The 21,838-nt window shown below is 47.1% G+C and overlaps 1 protein-coding gene and 1 long non-coding RNA gene across 3 annotated transcripts; one reads left to right on the top strand and one right to left on the bottom strand.

The window, feature by feature from the left end:
- Positions 1-6,106: 6,106 nt before the first annotated feature.
- Positions 6,107-16,100, bottom strand: Crnde (colorectal neoplasia differentially expressed). Its single transcript, NR_132649.1, has 3 exons — positions 15,669-16,100; positions 10,748-10,811; positions 6,107-6,432 (listed from the first exon to the last, which is right to left on the bottom strand). It is a non-coding gene; the product is annotated as a colorectal neoplasia differentially expressed (long non-coding RNA).
- Positions 16,075-20,927, top strand: Irx5 (iroquois homeobox 5). 2 transcript variants are annotated; one of them, XM_006255197.5, is made up of 3 exons: positions 16,075-16,214; positions 19,465-19,870; positions 20,022-20,927. In XM_006255197.5, the coding sequence occupies exons 1-3, from the start codon at positions 16,191-16,193 to the stop codon at positions 20,822-20,824; spliced, it is 1,233 nt and encodes a 410-aa protein (XP_006255259.1). In that variant the 5' UTR covers positions 16,075-16,190; the 3' UTR covers positions 20,825-20,927.
- Positions 20,928-21,838: the final 911 nt, after the last annotated feature.

Here is a 21,838-nt window from a genome sequence, read left to right as displayed (position 1 = left end):
GCAGACAAACCTTCCTTGGGTTTCTGGCAGAGGAGGGAAAGTCAGCACTGTGAGATAAGCCAGAACATTCTATCTCATTCTGTTCCTATTATCGAGATCTACCCAGCAGAAGAACTTCTTAACCTAGTCTAACTTGCAAGGTTCCACCTGTCAGGACTCAGCTGAGCCACTGTCGGGCTCCTCTGGGCTCCTCCAACATCCAGCTCTGGCCATCCTGGCCCGCTAAGCTGAGCGGGAGCTGAGCTGAATGAAGGCTCACTAAAAGCTGCGGCGTCCTCTCCCTCCTGTCCATAGTGCACCCCTGAAGGTACAGGTCCTGTTACACAGCCCCTGCCCCATCAGAAGGACATTATACAGGGCACAGTAAGGAGCAAACGCACACTTTCAATAGTCAGAGCTGGGACCAAATGCAGATGACAAGCGGACCTTTAAAGCAAGGGCAACCACCATGGCTTGAGTGATCCTGTCACCTCCAAAGCTCTTGTGCTGGAAACTCGGTCCTCAGCGTAACTGCATTTGGAGCTGGATCTGAATGGGAAGATGTCACGAGTGGATTAATGGTGCTATAAAAAGAGCTTGAAGGAGTGGGTTCCTCTCTCCCTCTCTGCCTGTGAGGACACGCCTTCATCAGCCAGCCTTCAGAACTATGGAAGTAAATCCTCTTCCTTCTAATTACTCATCCTGTCACCCCGTTATAGCAACACAGGTCAACTAAGACACTGAGCAGGCAAACTTCTCCTCTGGGTAGAGAAGAGGGTATGTGAGGACAGATGAGAAACGTAAGCAGCGAGAAAAGAACAAAAATGAGCAAAACACAGATCCTAGAGATGCAATACAAACCTGTTTTCACTTTATGTATCACAGTGAGGAAAAGACTCTTGGCGAAAGGAGATACAAACTGTCAAAACTGAATCACATGGAAAAATGACTGAAAAACAAAACAGAAACCGTAACATCTTGGACAAAAATCTGCCTTGTCATCTGCATTTGGTCCCAGCTCTGACTATTCAAAGTGTGTGGGTGCCCTGTAATGTCCTTCTGATGGGGCAGGGGCTGTGTAACAGGACCTGTACCTTCAGGGGTGCACTATGGAGAGGAGAGTGAGGACACCGCAGCTTTTACTCAGGAGACAGAGGTAGGCGACTCTCTCTGAGTTCTAGGACGACCAGCACAACACAGTAAACTCATGCCTACAAAACAAACAAACAAATAAGTAAATAATTATAGAAACTATAAAGAACACGGAGACGGGCGTAGGTTAAACAAGCAAACACCACAGAACCAACTGGGATCTATGGATTTTCAAGAAGGAAGAGCGCCAGAGAGGAGGACATGAGGATGGTCTACCTGGCCTAAGAGGACAGACGGCCTAAGAGGACAGACGGCCTAAGAGGACAGACGGCCTAAGAGGACAGCCGGCACTGTTAGAACAGTGCCTTCATGCGTGGGTTAGCTGGGGCAGGAGAGATGCTGTGAGTCGCAATGAGGACTGAGAGAGAGGTGGCTCAGGAAGGAGACAGAGGAGGGCAGTCAAAGTCAGACACCTATGCCCAGGCAATGGAGAGTCCCGAGGTGCAGGGCAGTGTGCCAGGGGCTATTATCTTTGAAGAGAGGTGCCCAGCAGATGACAGACCCAGGACCAAGATGGAGTCCAGCATCTGGAGCCGCAGACACTGTGTCATGAGCACAGAGGTTAGGTGGGGTGAGAGCTGTAGGCTAATAGTTGTCAAAAGCTTCTTAGACTGCTAATAGTCGGACAGCAGAGGGTCTCTGATAAGATCATGGGGGAACTGACAGAAGGATATGTCCACTGCTCCCCAGTGGTGAAGGCTAAGGAGAGAAACATTCTCAGTGGAGCAGGAGTGAGGGGCTGGAGGAGCTAAATTAGCTTGGAGGCCTTTAAAAAGTGGAATCTTTTTAAATGTCAAAGAGAAGTGAGAACTGAAAATGATGAAACAGTGATTGGCTAGCCAGAAGGAGAACCTGTGCCTGTGAAGATACACCATGGCTATGGGGCTACTGGAAACAACACTAAGTATAAAATCATGGGTATCTTAATTTTATTGCATTTCATAGCCACTCTGAGTAAGTCTGATTCCTGGAAGTTTAAAAACAGCTCACCCATTTTGAAGACACAGTCTTCTAACAGCAGATATTCAAAGGGTTGAGGCCAGAGGAATGCAAGTTCCAGGCCTAGCTGAGGACTCTCCGGGAGTATCCTCCGCAGAGTGCTTGCCTAGCTCAGACTGGGGAGGCCCTTCTCAAAGGGACCTATATGGTGTCAAAGCTCCTAAAATTGACGGATGGTAGCAGAGGCTTTTAGGCACTCTCCTCTTACCTTGTACTTAAGCAATAACATGTACACATTTACCCAAAACAATTCCCCTCTTTCTTTCATTTTTTTCATTTGAGCATAGAGACAGTGTCTCACCATGCAGTTCTGGCTGTCCTGGAACTTACTCTGTAGATCAGGCTGACCTCAAACTTAGAGATCCACCTGCCTCTGACTCTGCCTCTGCCTCCTGAGTGCTGGGATTAAAGGTGTGGGCCAACACGCCCAGCCCAAAGCACTTTCTTAATAGAAACCTTGGTTCCATATAGTCTTACCAAGCAGTCACTCTTTAACATCTATGGGTGATTTTGGTTTTAATTTTGAAGCTCTTCCCAAAGAGATTTAAATGTGTACAATAAAGTACAATTTGAAATGTACTACAGACTTACAGATTGGGCATTTAAGACACCAGACAAGCATACATCCTGAACAAACGCAAACGGAGAAAAAGGATTGAGCCTCCTGACTGGGAAGAAACTTGAAGGCGCTACAGCCCTTCTTATTCCTTGTGGTGTGCAGAGGAAGCCCAGGGCCTCCCACAGCCTGGGAATGCCTACTGCTTCATTCTACCTCACTAACAAACCCAAAACTATACATTCTTTCCAAGAAGGATGGCTCAGAAAAGCACAAGGCACTGCTTCAAGAGATCCTGGCTAGACCGGATCTCACCCTGGTAACCTGCAATCTTGCTTCAGTTTGTGTCCCTCTTTGTAGCTGTTTTTCCATGTACCACGAACCTACTTGAGGACACAGGCTTGGCTGCCCCTTGGTCTCTTCATCCCGTTCTTCTCCATCACAACCATCACCAGGGTCTTTGCTCCTGAATTCTGAGTTTCTAGTAATGCATTGCCTTGTGGATCCCTTGTTTGTTCTCACTTTCTCTTTACCTGCCAGTCTAGACATGTGACTTGGGTGATGACACAGTGTACAACTGTGATGTTAGGGACTCAGTACCTCAAAGTGCCATGACACTGGACAGACACTCCAACACATTTTCAACACTCGACGACTGCACTGCCTTTGAAGGGTGTGCGTGCACCTTATTCTTCTTCAGTTTGCCATTTTGTAGAGTAAGGAGCATTTGAGTATCTTATTCCTTTTACATAGTGATGGCCAGGACCACAGCGAACTACAGATAAAGCACTGAAAGACTGGGGTGGACTAAGTCTGGTTCATCACTCAAAAAGTTAACAGATTTTAGTTTGGACTGTAAGAGGCATCAGTCTGTCCAGATAACTACACTCAATGTTTCTTAGAAAGAGAAAGATCGGGCGTGCAGTGGGGGCACACACCTTTAATCCCAGCACGTGGAGGCAGAGAAAAGCCTGAATCTCTGAGTTTGAGGCTAGCCTGGTCTTCAGGGTGAGTTACAGGATAGCCAGGACTACACAAAGAAACCCCGATTCACAAAACAAAACAAACAATAAGAGGAGGCTTGTTATCAAGATGCATCTTGTAAGGAATTAAATCTCATGCAATGAAATCGGAAAAACAATTGTTCTTTAAAATTCCTTTCCATGGGCCTTTCCAAAATATTATATATGGGACTGCCAGATATTATTATATCTCAATAAGTAAAATACAGTCAGGATAATTCCCACAAGGGCTGGGAATTGGAGCTTTTTCTTTCATTAAGCATTGTGTAAAGTAGCTACATTTATTGGGGACTGTGGCCTAAAAAGGATAACTTTTACTTCTTTAGTTCTCTCTCTAAGTGCACAGCTGAATTAAAAGAGCACCTCCCGGGGGTTGGGGATTTAGCTCAGTGGTAGAGCGCTTGCCTAACAAGCGCAAGGCCCTGGGTTCAGTCCCCAGCTCCAAATAAATAAATGAATGAATGAATGAATGAATGAATGAATGAATGAATAAATAAATAAATAAGCGAGCACCTCCCATAGCGCCACCAACCTGACACGGTGTGGGTAATTCTGACGTGAAGTAGAAAGGATGAAGTGGGATCTGCAGATCCAGACGCCACAGTGCAGCTCTGATGTCCAGTCTCTGTTAAACCTAGAAAACTCCCCCAAATTTCCCTGGGTGACCTGTGGCCTGCACAGCACCCTCTCAGCAGCCTGCACCCCTTCCATGCCAAGAGAGATAGGCCATCTCAGTGGCACTAAGGATGAGAGAGCAAAGCCAAGTTTCTGAGACAATGTGTTCTTCTATTTAACTACAAATAATTTAAGAGAGCCTCTATGTTTTCAAATCATTAGCCAATGCAGTTGATATAAAAATCCACAAAAATGTAGATACTCTCCTTGAAAAATAATCATTTACAGAATTACAGTGTAGTCCACAATTTTACTAGTGGCCATTCTATCCCAAGAAAAATAAACATAGACTCATGCAAAAACTGCAACATGACTGTGTACAGCAGCTTTATCTGTCACAGTCAAAGCCCAGCAACAACCATCAAGTCACAACCATAAGGGGTTAAACTGCAGCACTCCTAGGCCTTGAATTGCCACTGCAGGGGAGGTGGTTAAAACACACCACACACACCCACACCCACATACACACACACTATACACACACACACACTATACACACCACACACACCACACACACACCACACACACACACACCACATACCACACACACTCACTCACACACACACCACACACACACACACTCACACACACACCCTGAAGCTTCATAAACCAAGCTGATCCCGAAGGTTACTGCCGTGCTTAGGCAACAGTCACAGGCTTGCAGGGCAGACTAATGGTTGCTGCAGTTGTGGGGAGAGGGAGAAGGAGGCATGGCCAAAAAGGGTGGAGATGAGGTCTTTGTAGTGAGAGAAATGTCCTATCTTGATTGTTCAACATCAATATCCAGGTTGTGATATTAAATGTACTGCAAAATAAATACTGCTTCTGGGAAAACTGGGGAAAGGGTTCAAGGGAATTTCTATTATATTGTATTATTTTCCTTAGAATCTATAATTATTTCAAAATATAACGTTTAATTAAAGATAAAATTAAGAAGGGGTCCAGGTGTGGTGGCACAGACTTTAATTCTAGCACTTAAGAGACAGAGGCAGGCAGATGTCTGGGTTTAAGGCCAGCTTATTCTACATAGAAAGTTCCAGAACAGCCGAACTATACAGAAAAGCAAAAACAAAACAACACACACACACACACAAGGTGGGGAGGACCGACTGACCGACCGACCGACCGACCAACCAACCTAAAAACCCAAGAAGGGAAACACTCCAGCTACTGGATTTGCTTTGCTGTCCTGCGATCGAAGCTTCTGACGTCACTGCACGGTTTGGAGTATCTATGCCAACCATGGAGGCGGATGCAGGGCAAACTGAGCCACGCATTCGAAACCCGGATCAAATGCTGCACCGCGGCCCCGGCCCCGCTGACTCTCCTGGTTCCCACAACTCGAGTGGCCGCTCCTATAGAGACTCATCCTTCTCTCCTCTACCATGTGGCCAAGCGTCCTACAGGGACAAATTTCCCCGGCAAGGAAGCCGGTTAGCTACCCCGAGGGAGGAGGGATGCCGAGCTTCTTACACAAACCTCATGTCCCACACACAGGGAAGGTCCTGCCAGGAGAGGCAACATTCTTCTAGGATCTGAACTGCACTGACACATTTGTCAGGAAGAAACGTTCTGTTGGAAGGCTGTAATATAGAGAACTAAAAAGTACATGTGGACGTCTGTCATCTTTTTTTCTCCTGTAAGTATAATAGAAGCAGGTTAGAAAGCGATTTTAGGCCCAACTAATGATATCTGATTACTACAAGAATCATGAAAGCAAAAGAATTTTTAGAACTCTTTTTAATCATCAATAGTCATTCAATCAAATAAAGACATTTTATTTTAGAAAAAAAATAACATAAAATTTATTTTACTTTTTCTATCCTTTGACTAAAGCAGCAAATATTCAACAATGCATTGTAGAATTAAGCATCCTCAACAGAACTAGTGACATACTGCACTTCACCTTTGCAGTGACTGGGGAACACTCTAGTCCACAGACAGCCACCTCCAAGCTCCATGGCCGCATCACCCGAGAGCTTGTGTGCACAGCATCCTCGGCATCCAGATGCAAACACATCTCGGGAAGCCCGGGCACATCCACTGAATCTAAAAACAGTAATCATTTATGTCCATCACTGTCAGGCCTTAGTATCTTCTGGCTGCAGCTTCACTTGGCCATGTTGCTTCCTGCATGGGAGAAGACATACCACTGTGGACACCAGGGGAAAACACTACCTGTGGAAGGACTTTAATAACGAGGTAATGGGTGAAGTGTCCCTTCCACCTGCTCCTTTAAGATGTTTTCAGTAACAAAAATGTCATCCAGGGTATATGTGATGCGGCCTTTGCAAACAGCAAGGCTCCAGTCTGAATACGGGAATGGAGCCTCCCCTCGATGAAGTGGTACAATTCTGCAAGTGGGGGACGTCATATGGAAAATAGAGTTAAATGCTAATTTGTTCCTATATTCAGTTATCATCATGGAAGGTCAGGTGAAACACAGGAAAGTGAATTCTGGAAAAAAATTAAATGGACTGGTATGAACCATGCCAGTAAACTATTTTCATAGATTCAAATAAGAAAGATGTTGAAGCAGGGGCCTTTCTTCCTTTATAACTTTTAACTAGCCCTCTGTAACCACATGCATAATTTTAAAACAAAACTGTTTTCCACAAATAGTTTTTCCCTAAAGGAGAACTGGGGCAGGGTCTTTTTTTAAGGAATGAGAAGGAAGAGACACAAGTCTAATATTCAAGGGAATAATTTTCTCCAAAAGCCTTCGCTTTAACTACTAAAGTTTACAACGATAATTCTACAAGTACTATAGAATGAAGAGATACAAATTAAGCGATGGGAAGTAAGCTATTACCATAATGCTTTACTTTACCCCAGATAAACTAAACAACAACATAGATGTTTTTGCTCAGTACAGATTGGTCTGATGAAAAGATACTTTATTTAAAAATCTGTGGAAGAAAACTGTATTTGTTTTTTCTTAAAAGAAATATGGTAATTTCTATACTTACTTAAAAACTATCCTTGCAGGATAACTGGCTGAAGGGTCCAGGCTACCATCTGGGTACTCTCCCACTTCCTCCTTCTAACTCCCTGTGGTGGGCAGGTGACTGTGGAGATGAAGCCTTAGATGTGCCCTAGCTACAGCCTCACAACACATCCACCTCACTGAGGAACACAGCAAAAATGCGACACAGAGCCACCCCTGCCACAGCTTAGGCAATTCTTAGGGAAAACATGCACAACAGTTCCCTGCACGTCAGCTCATCTCTCTCCATTAGATATTAGCTGCACTCTTAATTTTTTCTCCACATTTCCAGGGTCATGTCATCAGGGGGCAAGCACAGTTGGCAGACTTCCCTTAAATCAACTCGTTTTTAATTTCTAAAAGGATTCTACCTATTGATTTTACAACTTAGCATAAAATGAGTTAGGTTTCCATGAAACATCACTGTGCTGTCTTTTTTGAAAATGTCTTTTCCTGGTAAACATCACTAGCCTGATTCACCACACTTTCTCCTCACCATTGAGGCATGGGGATATGAATCAGACCAGAATCTTTATACACTCGGATGTATAAACACAAGTATCTATTTCCTGTTTGAAAGATTTTATGTATTGAGATCTTAGTCTATAAAAAGTCAAGGATTACACAAAAGAAGGGAACAAAATCCAATGAAAATCTGCAGTGATATCTAAAAACTAGCACTCGGGATTAATCTTCACTTGCAGAGAAAGGGACCCAGTGTCAAGACAGAGGTGGCCTGCCATAAAACATTGCACATTAACCATTACAACAATCATGTGAAATATCTTAATAGAACCTGGTGTCATCTATAGATGGCTGTGCGTATGCCTTCATTTTAATGTAGAAACTGTAAAAATATTAGGCCAGCTCAAGTTAGCATCAAGCAAACCCAGTAAGTCTATGACTAAAAAGAACACTCCCAATAAGGCTTGAGGAGACCCTTAAAACCCAGGGCCTAGCACGGGGACTCCAAGCATCAAGGCGACACCATCATTCCTGGTGGGGTGCTTATAAGAACTGCATTTCCCTAGCTAGCTGGGAGGAATGAAAAGCTTCTTACAAGCAGCTAAAAAGAAAGCCGTTACCATGCCCCTTGAAAAAGCTCATTTTCACATTACTCAAGCTTCATTATGCTAAATCAATATTCGTTTAGTCACTGGGGTTATTGACATATTTTAAAATAAAAGTATACCCTTCAGCTACTGCACTCATTACAGGTAATTTGTCTTGTCAGAGAGCAGGGAATATTATCTTAGTCTTTCAGGGGCTGACAGCCCATGGAAATACCTCCCTATGGTTACAACTGTAAATAATTTTAAGGTAAAATATTGAAAAATCAATGACTGTTTCCTGCAATCTGTCACAAACAAATCAATCATAATCTGTATTGCCATCAGGTATGATTTGAAGGGGATGGGAGCAGATGTAATTCTTGGCTGGAGTCTCTCATTTCAAAATCACTTCACATAATGGTCTCATCATTTAAAGACTTAACAGTCAGTGCAACTGCCACTGTAACATTGAGTTGGACAAAACCACGAGGAGGAGGAGGAGAAAATGCCATCAGTATTATGTTAACAAACATTTAATTTAAATGGTTGGTGCATTAGTAAATTTCCGCTGTGAACAGTTTTACCTGCCCCTTTCACAGCTTGAAATTAATCAAGGCTGCTTTTCCATGTCCTGATGGGTAGGAAGTTAGCCTATGACTCCAAGTGTACTCTAAAACACTTGCTCCTTTTATTTAAAAAGCCATTATAGAGAATAAAATCTGGAATTAACAAGACACATGGGTTCCAGAATATTCTATAATTCTATCCCTCTAACAATGACAAAAATAGTGTCATATAAGTCAAGATCATATTCTTATGACCTAAAAAAAAAAAGCAAAAAGATCTCAGATGCCCAAATGTTGAATTTTACATTTTCCTTCTATCAATAAACACAGTTCGACACTGTAATGTTGTAATGCCCTAAATGACCAGCAAGACCTAGTCAGCTGGAAAACCCTGTATCTAGACACAAGCTGCACCGTCAAGTGCTGTATTAAAAGCAGGAGTAATAACCCAGCCATGCCAGGTGTGAAGTTGGTCATGGTCACAATCCTGATTCCTTGTGCCAACATAAACTGCCTTCCAGATAAGTACCTTGCTATCGGCATTTTCTGACTACGTTGTAATGGCTCCCCAGCTGCTGACACCCTGTGAAGAGACACGGAGAAAAGAATTTGAAACTAATATTCCTGCCTCTGTTCCAGGACTCCCTCAATCATCACTAGACTTACAGACTACCCACAGTTTTTCAGATGGTTTGTGATTATAAATGTGCTCTTGTACCTTTAACGGAAGAAATCAATTTGAGCTACCACATTCTTACCATTTTCCTAATTATATAATTAGACACCATGAAGTCCTTTTCTGTTTTATTAATGTCCCTTACTAGATATAGGTCAGGGGGTAAAAATTTGTAATGACAGGGAAAATGTTGTCTTTCTTAAAAAGAAAAACAAACAGATATAAATACTACTAAACAATTGAGGTCTGTGTCAACATCCCCAGACAGAGTAATTGATCTTGGAAATGGACTGATTTATAACTAAACCTTCTCAGTCAACATGGAAACACATGGCCAGAAGACAGGGCCTCTCCGGCCTCTCCTGAAGCTGCAGTTGGAGCCCAGTGCTGTTTTTCAGGAATCTTAGATTTTAATGCCAGCAGTAGGTTTCAAGACAAAAATGCACATGGGTAAATTATCAGAGGTGCCATCCAGAATGCAGCAGAGTCTTTTATTCTGTGTGAGCCCCAGCAACAGCTGCAGAGAACCCAGTCCCTAACCTAGTATGGTGGGGAGGGAACGATGGGTCTGGTCAGGGCCCATAGAAAGCCAAAAGAGCTCAGGCTGAAACCAGGATAAGAAGACATGGCCAGCTTGCCTCAGCTAGACTCTTGCTGTGATCGCTGTAGCCCAGAGCCTGCTTCTGTGCTGGGCTGGGGTGGTCAGCTACCCCTAGGTTAACGCAACAAAGGAAGAGGAGGTGAATGAGGACAGGTGGACAACAGGCTGGGTGCATGTCAGTCCCAAACGGAAATGTCATCTGCTAGAGCTGTGCAGGACGCCATCGCAGATCTAATTCGCAGAAAGAAGCTATTTTAAGGGCGCTGAGTAGGCCGAAATGCTATTTCTAAGCTCTCTAAACACAGCCCGTGGCCCTGGGAGAAGCAGGATCAGAAAGTTAGCAGGAAAACAAACAAACAAAAAGCAAATAGGATGGTTCCCATAGCTCAAAATTAAAGAAACTTGGTCTACTGGACAGGGTTCTCATATATGATAAGGTTCAGGATTACAGAGAAAAGTGCTCTTGACAGGAGATAGAATTACCTCGCTCTCTTCTGAATCACCTCCTTCCACCAGGCAGTCAGGGGCTCCGTTCCGAACTGTGATTCTTAAAGAGAAAATGGCCACAGTTAGCGCCATCTCTCTCAGCACTTCCTTCCTTCATGGAATTACAACTTAATTACTGATACCTCAATTGATTTTATTCCTGAATGATGCATTTCTTAAAAAGCATAGTCCTTAGCCAATTCCACTAGAGAACACTCAGTACAACCTTCTCAATTCATCAGCCATAACCCATTACTATGAAAAGATGGCTCTTGATATGTTCAACAGTGCCCCCCACCCAGTGCACATCTGGTTCATGTAAGAGGAAGAGTTCAAAAGCATTCGGATACCTTTAATAAAACTTGTATCTTAATTGTAAACCTAGCTTACAACAAGGTGAGACTTGATAAACCCCAATGTTTAGATATTCCACATTTATATTATATATGTAAGTATGTATGTCTATATGTCTATATCAATATCTGTCTGTCTGTCTATCTATCTATCTATCTATCTATCTATCTATCTATCTATCTATCTATTCCAATAATTATTCTTAGGAGAAAAAAAGAAAACCAAACCCCACTCCTCTTCTGTTTAAATTCAACAACTCTACTACGGTTTAAAAACAGAACAGAACCCTGAGCTTAAAGGTAAACAAAGAGGAGTCAGACTCCTGCCTGCACATTTTCTTTATGTCTGTGCTACGCTCTAGCTTGCAACGACGCTTCAGCCCGGAGTTCCCGTAGGTTCCAATCAGTACTGGATCACAAGTCTATTATTTACAAAAATTAAATAGCACTTTATACTAGAGCCAAGACTAAACTAATGCCGGCCCGTAATAACAATTTACACAAAAGCACTTGTTCTAGCAAAGGCTAGATGAATTAGTTTGCCTTCAGTAAAATTAGCTTGGCTTTTTTTTGGGGGGGGGAGGGGCGAGGGGGAATCAGCTACAAAGTTTATTGCTAATAAATGTTGCAATTCGCTTGGTCCAGTTCTTTGCTCTATTCCTTAGGAAGCACAGTTATTCTGCAAAGTAATTCTTTCTCATAGCCTTTCTAAACCACCTCTACCTAAAAGTCCTAATTTGAGTAGCACTGACAAGCTTTGCATATACCTGTACACTTTCTATCATTTAGAGCTGGATACTTAGGACTGGTGCTCAAGTTATTCTTAAAAGAACCAGCTCATAAAAATAATTTCAAAATGCAATTTGTTTTAACTCTATTCTTTCCTTTAAATAGTAATTTAAATTCTATTAAATATCACAACCTTGGTCTTGATTTTAATTGTAAAAATCTGTTAATAAATCTCACTATCCAATCATATCATTCAAATAAATTATTCAATGCAATCTCAAGACAAATGATAAATTATTCCGTCATCCCACAAATTGACAACTTTTAAACTTACCAAATTCCTGTTTAGTGCACTAATAGAATTTAATAATCAGAGCCGTCAGGTGGCATCTGCCCATCACCCTCACCTCACCCCTCTTATTGATATGCTTGCTTTGGTGAAGCTACTTTGGTACAGTTGGAAGCGTCACACACAGCTGCACCCAGAACATTCAGAGAAGTCTTGGGATGTGCAAGAACAAATTTTAATCCATATGGAAAGCAACCCCATAGTTTGGAAGTAAACTTAGCTGAAATACACAAATATTTTATAGAAACGTTGTAGTTATCACCGGAACAGGAAACAGAATTGATTCTGTGTGAGAGAACCTAGACCGCTAGCAGTACTTTGGGGATATTAGGTATGAATGTCTAATGCAATTTCCTCCCAGGTATCACTCCATATTAGAGTAAATAAACAAAGAAGTATCACGATGTATCATGATGTGGAATATCATTCGCCTGAGAAAAGGCTAGAAAAATGGATTACACAAATGACAGCTGCAGGAGAAAATTATGTTCTCCTTTCCTGAACAAACGTTAAATGCATCCTCACTAATAAGGACTTACACTCAAACTACATTACAATATACTGGTTTTCAATTTTGAATCATCTAAGTTGATTTGCAAGCTAAATTGTTGCCAAGATACTAGAGCTATGAAAACACAGCCAATTTATACAGAAATAAGTCGTCAGTACTGCACTTCAGCGGAGAGCTGGGGAAGCAAACTACTCATTACTGAACAAGGAAAAAAACCACCACTAGGTTTTACATGTTCATAGAGTGTCATCTGCTTTCTGTTCAGAAACACTATTCTCTACCAAAACGGTGTTAAAAAAGAAGCTACTGCAATGTAGAAACTGAAGAGAAATAGATGAAGCCAGACAAAGTACCACTCAGAGCAGGTGAAGCTAGTTCAGAATTAAAACATTGCTCCAATTATGACTCTGTGCTCATAATCTATCTTAAGCAACACAGTCAATTCAGAAAGGATTACAGCATTTCAGCCATTTCCAGCTCATCGCCTTAAAGAACATTATCATTCTCCTAAGATTTACAGAACATACAAACATTCATAACTGTATTATTAATTACAATGGAGAATTCATTTGTATTAATATTCTATCTCTTTTAACACAACATACCTAATTTAAAAAATAACACATGCATAACAGCATAAAAGATGGGGACTGGAGCTGCCAGAGAAAACATTTTGATGGGGGAAGGTCTGGGGGGGGGTAAATAAAGCAATTATCTCAAAATGAACGTTCTTGTTTCAGTTTCAGCAAGCAAGCCTGAGTAAGTCTTCCTTTGATTTTAGCTCCCCGTGTAATTCTAACCGGCTAATTATCCTTGAAGTCAAGAATCAGCCGTGCTCTCCACCTGGCCTTTCCCATCAGAAGCTCAGGGTCCCTCCACTTTCATTCCCCCTTCTACCCCGAGGTTTAATATTAAAGGAAAGCGTGCACACATCTTGCACAAATGCTGATTGACAGCCAGCTTCCAGGAAATGTCGGGCTACAAAGAGGAGGGAAAATTTTAATGTAGCACTTATGTTAAAGGGTCTGAGGTGCAAGGTAAGCAGAGGGTAAGTGGCCACCAGCATCCCCCTCTTTGTCGTCGTTTTCACACTGATTGCTAGTGGAGGATGATGATATTATTTTAATGAGTACCCAGGTACTCATCTGTGTACTAAACTAATACTGTATCATCACTTGCTCACCAGTTAAAATATGTAATACAGTAATCTGGAAGGAGTGAAAGTTTCCCTCGTTTCTACAAACGAAAAGGAGGCATTCCATAAACACTGCAGCTATGCACTTGAAAAAACGAAAAGAGAATTATTTTACATCACCAGTGCTCTTGGGAGGACTGTTTCCTTCCTCAGACCTTAAAAGGGGTACATTTCTCCTCTACCACCTTTTCAGTATTTCCCTGTTTCTTGTATACTAAACATGTCTTCCTCAACAGATTGGTTCTGACCACTAATGATGGTCTGCCTAACAATACAGCCCTCTATTTTATGCTTTGCTTTAGAAATTGGGAGCCCTTACTCCACAAAGACAGAGCACAAAGAAAGCCGACACAAAGTATTGCCAAAAAGCCACAAGTAGTATCAGAACATGCCAGAACACTTAGCATTAGACTATCATTCCTCTCTAAAACTTCGGCTGCCAAACTGCTCGCAAAATCTGGATGCTCAAAGACAGGTTTCAAGAGCAATTAAAGTCTCCAAAAGAAAAACTGTACAAAATCATGCCCTCTTCTCGAGTCTCCGCTCATAGACAACATTTTCTCTGGATCTTAATTAAGATAACGATGCACACCTGTGTCAACATTCTCCAGCAAGCCAGCCTTATCAATCATAATCCTTTAAGTACACTTGAAAACGGCAAAGCGACAGGACAGAAGCAATCTGTTGCCTTTCCTGATGCCGGTGTTGTGTCTCTGCCACAAGAACGATGAGATCTTTAAAACCCAGCAGATCTACGTTTGTAAGTCTTTAAAGTTTTAACTGTAAACAGCCATTACACTAAATAAACAGGCGTCACCTCCTTTGCACTTGATAGAAACAATGACAGCCCGACTTGTCCAGAACTTGAAGAGCCAGCTCCATGCCAGATCTTGGCAGCACAATCGTGGGTCTTATTTTAAAGCTCTATGTTTTAAGAGCTAGGCATAACTGGATCCTTGCAGACATGACAAACCAATAAACCCTTGGCAAGTTTTTAAGTGAAGCTTAACAAGCCTACATTAAAAACAACCAGAGTAACCTATCCGTAGTACAACGTTTAGAAATATACGAATGCAGCAGTAAGGGAAATAACGTCTTAGCGACTTTGCTTGAGGGAATATAGGTCCTACCTCTGCTGGTGTATAAAGATCCTCAGCGACAAGAGACCCCCCAACTACAGCTAACAAAGTGAGCAACTTCCCAAATGGAAAAGTTCATTGAACAGAAAGGAGAAATGAGTGTGTGAGGGTGGGGGCGGGGAGTGGACTGTGGATCCTCCCCTAGTATCAAGATAAAAAGTTAAAACCTTGTGTTTACCAACAAGAATGTGTTTACCAAGAGAGAATATACAAGCTTTCTTCTAAACAGGGAGAGAGGACGCCAGATGCTATCTGAATTCTGTCTGCCTGCTAATGATCAGCTTTAGCCTTTCCTAACTTATTAAAAACGATTCTGTATCAGACATAGGCGGCCAAGGCCAGCAGAGCGGCAGAGCCATCAGTGTGCAAATAAAGCAGAAAATAGAGACATCCTTAAGAAATGAGCCTTAAATTTGATGTAAAGCGGAGGTGACAACCACCGAAACAAAAACATAAATTCTAAATGTTTCCATGTCTTGCGGGGTTCTTTCTTGTCCTTCACACCAAAAAGAAGAGAGTAGAAAAATATAGAGTGGGGAGTAAGATGGGGAGGGGGAGACAGAAACAACCAAGCCGCCCAAGTGGCAGGATTATGTAATGAGGATGTCCGCGTGACAGACTTGGGCTCTCGGTGGCACAAACCTCCTTGGCTCGCTTTCAGAAGTCTTCGTCCTGGACCAGAGCCGAGACACTGATGTCCGGGACACGCGTGGGCCAGGGAGACACGCCCACGCGCGCCTGCTCGCACGCAGACCGCCCGACCCGGCTGCGTCCACGCCATCCGCTTGGTGCGCGGCTCTGCGCGGGCCGCGGACGCTCCCTCGTGGCAGGCCGCGCCGACCGTTAGTCCGGCTGAGCGGGCGGAGCCGGGGGGCGGTACGGCCGCGGGAGGCGGGGACCCGCGCGTCGGGGCGGGGACGCTCCCTGTAGAACTCCGGCCTGCCCCGAACCCCGAATGGTTAGCCGGAGAGGCAGCCTCAGGCTGCTTCACGCTCCCCGGGGCTCCGGCTCCGCAACCCTGTCAGCCTAGCTCACAGCCCGCCGCCTCAGCGGCGGACCGCTTCTGGTCTCCATGACAATACGCAGACGAAGACCCTCCCAGCCACGCCCCCTCGACGCTAGCACTCTGAGGGAAGCGGACTACGTCATCCAGAGGTGGGGCTAATGGATACCGACGCCCAATCAGAGGTGAAGCTGTGTCCGGGGAGGGCGGGATGGGCCTAGAGGTTCTTGGAGAATGTAGTCCGCGGGGGTCCAACCTCTTGGGGGCGGAACCTGTAGCCTGAGTGCTAAGTAAGGGGGCAGCCTGCGCGCGTGCGTAAAAGCGCGCCGCGGTGAGGGTCCCTGTGCAGTCAGTGGGGGGGCGGGGGGGGGAGGGGCACGGCCCTAGCTAATCAAACTGTTTGCGGGCCAGAGAGAATCATTGCAGGAAAATTTGTATATAGTTACGCTCCGGCCTGAGCGTGGCGAGGTTGTGAAAGGCCACAAAATGTTTGGTGTGTGCACTCTGCGGCCGTCCGTCCTGGTTCACCAGCGCCCCTGTCTGTCCCATAGCTTCAGTGCGTCTGTAATTTGCGGCGGCGGGAGGTGGAGACCAGGGGCGAGGGTCTGTTTTGCCTTCTCACTGTGTGGCCGTGGGAGGTTGCGCGCGGGGGGGGGGGGCGCGTTCCGAGAACTCTGCCTGTGACTCTGTGATGTGTATTCGCCTGGCCAGCGCCTCGCTAAACAAACAGCGGTTGGGTTGGACACTGTTCTGCCCAGTGTTTGCAGTGGAACTGGGGCGAAGGCGAGAGAGGGGGAAGGCGATTTAGTGGAACAAAAGGGACGAGATCCCACACCCTCCGGCCCCAAAGATCTGACAGGGCGAGGTGCCCGTGGCCAGCCATGAGAAGCAGGCAACGCTACGTGGGATGGCAATGGGGCCGGGGGCTTCTGGGGGACCTATTCGAGTAGAACAGCGTCTCCGTCGGGCATTCTTGCCCACTGCTTTCCTCTCTCCAGAGAAAAGCCACAACCCCCGCCAGAGACCCCAGAGTCTCCTCTCTCGCCTCCTCTAGGCTGGTGGATGGAAGGCCCGGCTTGGGTCCTTCAGCTTAGGCCTGGCTCTTGCCCACCTGCTGCAGCGGCTGGCGCAGAAAGGCGGTCACCCCGGCTTCGCTGTGCCCCGGGAGGCGGCATCCATCGACTCTCCCTGGGACCTGAATTCCAGGTCTCCAGCTCAACCTAGAGACCTCCGGCAGGAGGGAGAAGAACCACCTCCCAGCCCAGTTTTCTGGAGAACAAGACGTCCACCAACTTCGCTATTCTCACTGGCGAGGAGGGCACAGAGCGTTCTCCCGAGCGCAGCCCTCCGCATCTTTCCCTTTGTGTTGCCGAGCGGCCCAAGCCACGACCAGGGCCAGTGGTGCGTCGAGATTGCCGCTCCGCCCAGAGTTAGAAAGAGGAGAAGAAAGTTGGAAGCGATCGGCGTGCTTGGGCTGTGATTGTCATCCTGGGGCCGGCGCTCGAGAGTCTGAGAGAGAAGGAGAGGAAGAGTCGGGGAGGGAGGAGGGGGAGGCCGGGCAGAGGAGGAGAGGGGGGTGGCGGTGGAGAGGCGGGCGCTAGGGAGGGGCGAGGGGAGCGCCAGTGAGCGGGAGAGGAGCCGGGGAGGAACAGGGAGAGGGCGAGACGCGCCTGGCGGCCGGGTTGGCTGCCGCCGGCCAGAGGCTCCTGCCAGTCCCCCCACCGACTACACCCCGGGAAGGAGGAGCTTCGCGCGCGCACAAGGCGTCAGAATCCTCAATTTCCAACTTAGCATCTTGGCAGGACCTTTGCAAAGCCAAAAGCAGAGCCCCCCGGTGCAAAGAGCGAGGGAGGGGGGGTGGGGGGAGAGAAAGCCTAGCCCGGGCAAGCGGGGCGCGCAGAGGAGCGGGCGCGGCGGTCGCAGCCGGAGGCGCGCGGGAAGCCAACCAGGAGGCGCCGCGGGCCGGAGCCCGGGAGCCGAGACTCGAAGAGCTGCGGCCCGGGGCAGCCAGAGGCCAGGTGCCCACTCGCTCGCCCTCTCAGGGCGCCGCCCGGCTCGTTGGCCGCCGCGGCGCGGCGCGCCCCATGCCCGTGTGTGGCCATGTCCTACCCGCAGGGCTACTTGTACCAGCCGTCCGCCTCGCTGGCGCTCTACTCGTGCCCCGCATACAGCACCAGCGTCATTTCGGGGCCCCGCACGGATGAGCTCGGCCGCTCTTCTTCGGGCTCCGCATTCTCGCCCTACGCTGGCTCCACTGCCTTCACGGCTCCCTCGCCGGGCTACAACTCGCACCTCCAGTACGGTGCCGATCCCGCGGCTGCGGCCGCCGCCGCCTTCTCGTACGTGGTGAGTGTGAGCTGGGTCCGAGGCGGGCTGGCAAGCGGGCAGTCGGGGCCAGGCCTGCAGAGCCCGGCTGCGGTGGACACGGGCCTAGGCGCCACCTCACCCGCCAAGCTTTGCGGCCCTTGCAAACTTGAGCGATTGTCTTGTTCGGCTTTACTCGAGCCGCGGGCTCCGGAATCACTCTAGCGAAAGCCGCGTCTTGCTGGGATCGCCGAGCTGAAGGGAAAGGTTTGGGGCGCGGGGGAGGGGGGATTGGTCTTTGCTATGAAGAACAACATTTGCCCCAGAGCTCTGGGACAGACCGCAAATTTCTTCTTCTTCCTCTTTCTTTCTTTTGGTTTTGCCATGTTGGAAAAGTAGTTCAAAAGAAGCAGACCCGAATTCTGAACAGTAGCAGCATGCTAAATCTATGTAAATGTGTTTGGCCCCGCCTTTAATTAATCCCCCAAAATGTTGCAAATCCGTAATCCTATCTTCGCAATCCGATTTGAAAGTATTAAATTTCTGAAACGTCCAGCGAGGTGCGGTGTATCCGGGTTTTTACGGCAGGGTGTGCTTTCTGGAAAAGCGCAACGGCTTCGGTTAGGGATAGCATTTTTGAACCGTCGGTGTGCAGGCTACTGAGGCTCAGCTTGTCTGTAGGGTTTCTTTGAAGATTAAAGAAAGAGCCTTTACTTCCCTTGCTGTACCCCTTGAGCCCAACATGCGGCCACTCTGGAGCAGAGCTCTGAGTCGCTGCTGAGGCTGCTCAGGCCTCTAAGAGAACCGTGGGCCCTTCCGTAGAGGCCAGATCTGAGACCTGGGCACCGAGGTTCCCCAGCAGACAGTGGCCTCCAAGGTGGTGTGTTAAGTTCTGAACAGCCTCTGGGGTCCCCAAGGGCCAGATTTAGAAATTGGGGGTCTTGCTGCCTTCGGAGGAGGGGGAAGGTGGTCTTGTGTTTTAACTAGCTAGCTCTGTCTGCCTCAGGGGAAGCTGGAGTGCGGGCCGCGCTGGCACGCAGAACCAGGGACAGAGGGCAAGTGGGTTTCAGCCTTTTAGGTGGCCATGTAGCCCATACCCTCACTCACCTAATCTCTGCCTGTCCCCCACAGGGCTCTCCCTATGACCACACTCCCGGTATGGCGGGTTCCTTGGGATATCACCCTTACGCCGCACCTCTGGGCTCCTATCCTTATGGGGATCCCGCGTACCGGAAGAACGCCACTCGGGACGCCACTGCCACTCTCAAGGCCTGGCTCAATGAGCACCGAAAGAACCCGTATCCCACTAAGGGCGAGAAGATCATGCTGGCCATCATCACCAAAATGACCCTCACCCAGGTGTCCACCTGGTTCGCCAACGCGCGCCGGCGCCTCAAGAAAGAGAACAAGATGACGTGGACGCCACGGAACCGCAGCGAGGACGAGGAGGAGGAGGAGAACATTGATCTGGAAAAGAACGACGAGGACGAGCCACAGAAGCCCGAGGACAAGGGCGACCTCGAGGGCCCCGAAGCAGGTTGGTGGATGCGGGAAAGGGTGTGTTGAGAGGGACTCGAAAGGCAAAGGGGGCCTGGAGGGGGCGCGCACGGGTCCCTGCCTCTGCTGGCAGGAACCCGGGCCGGGCCGCGTGGCCTCCACTCCTCTGACAGCCTGGGTTTTGCCCACAGGAGGAACAGAGCAGAAGGCGGCTGCGGGCTGCGAACGGCTGCAGGGGCCGCTCAGCCCCGCCGGCAAGGAAACTGAAGGCAGCCTCAGCGACTCGGATTTTAAAGAGTCGCCCTCCGAAGGCCGCCACGATGACCTGCCCAGGCCCCCGCGTGCAGGCGAGCCCTCCCCGGCTGGGCCCGCAACTGCGCGTCTGGCGGAGGATGCGGGTCCTCACTACCCTGCGGGTGCGCCGGCGCCCGGCCCGCACCCATCAGCCGGAGAGTTGCCCCCCGGCTCGGGCGGATCCTCGGTCATCCACTCACCACCGCCACCTCCGCCACCGCCTCCGGCCGTGCTAGCCAAGCCCAAACTGTGGTCTCTGGCAGAGATAGCCACATCCTCGGACAAGGTCAAGGACGGGGGCGGAGGGAGCGAGGGCTCTCCGTGCCCACCGTGCCCCGGGCCCATAGGCGGGCAAACCCTTGGAGGCAGCCGCGCTTCTCCTGCTCCGGCGCCCGCACGCTCACCCTCGGCGCAGTGTCCCTTTCCTGGCGGGACCGTGCTGTCCCGGCCTCTCTACTACACGGCGCCCTTCTATCCGGGCTACACGAACTATGGCTCCTTCGGACATCTTCACGGCCACCCAGGGCCAGGGCCAGGCCCTACAGCGGGTCCTGGCTCTCATTTCAATGGATTAAACCAGACGGTGTTGAATCGTGCGGACGTTTTGGCTAAAGACCCGAAAATGTTGCGGAGCCAGTCTCAGCTAGACCTGTGCAAAGACTCCCCCTATGAATTGAAGAAAGGTATGTCCGACATTTAACTCTGGTGCGGTAACCCCGGACTTTCCTAATTTATTAAAACCATGGCCTTGGCAGTTATTTTTCCATCATCAAGAGAGAGAGAGAGAGAGAGAGAGAGAGAGAGAGAGAAAGAAAAAAACCTACCCCTCTTATTCAGAAGTTTATAGTTTATGGAGATGGATGGCATAAAAATGTATACATCTCCACACTCGAAAAAAATTGTTTTAGCCAACTGAAAAGAAAAAAAAAAACTTAAGAGGATTTGTATTAAATCTTATTCTGTATATTTAATGTAGCATTTTGTATTTAAATTGATAATTCAGTATCTTTGAAGTAAATTATGAAATCAAAACACCTGTACAGGCATTTAATGTTTTTGTAATATAAATATATACATTTGTGTTCCCCCAAAACTGTTTCATAGTTTAAAAATACAAGTTTAATTTAATTTTTTTACACCTATTGATTTTTCTGGATATGAGCTAAAGTATTATTACAGAAAGGAAACAGGTTATACGCTTAGATTTAAAAAGTAAGAGAAACTGCGGTGGTCTTTGTAAAATGCAAAATATTTAATTAAAGGAGATTTTAACATAATCAGAGCCACTTTTACTTCTCAGATGCCTCAATAAATTGTCAATTGCCTGGGTCAAAAGGTGCAACTGTAACTTTTTTCAAAGTGGGAATGAAAGGTGCAGTCACAGACAGTGTGTCGGGGCGGGGCGGGGGTTTTCACAAATTAGGCCACAAACCCGTGGGGGAGCGGCCCGGTCTGGGACCGAGGATTTGGATCATCCTTGCGGTGTGCTTGAGGGGGAGGGAGATTGGACCCTGGAGGAGTGAGAAGAGCCCCAAGTGTGTTCCAGAAGGGAGAAAAAGGATGACAAACCAAGGCAGAGTCGCACACCACCCGAGAGCCATCGCTTAACCTAATTACTTCCAATCAGTGTCGTGTTTTATGCAAAGCAATCAGCTGGTGAACTTTGCTAATGAGTTCGATTTTATGCCGGATTTAGCCCATATTACTATTTCAA

Source organism: Rattus norvegicus, chromosome 19, assembly GCF_036323735.1.
Source record: "Rattus norvegicus strain BN/NHsdMcwi chromosome 19, GRCr8, whole genome shotgun sequence".
In the NCBI taxonomy this organism is placed as follows: Eukaryota; Metazoa; Chordata; class Mammalia; order Rodentia; family Muridae; genus Rattus; species Rattus norvegicus.
The sequence above is the reverse complement of the archived record's forward strand: the minus strand, read 5'-3'. Positions and strand labels throughout refer to the sequence as shown.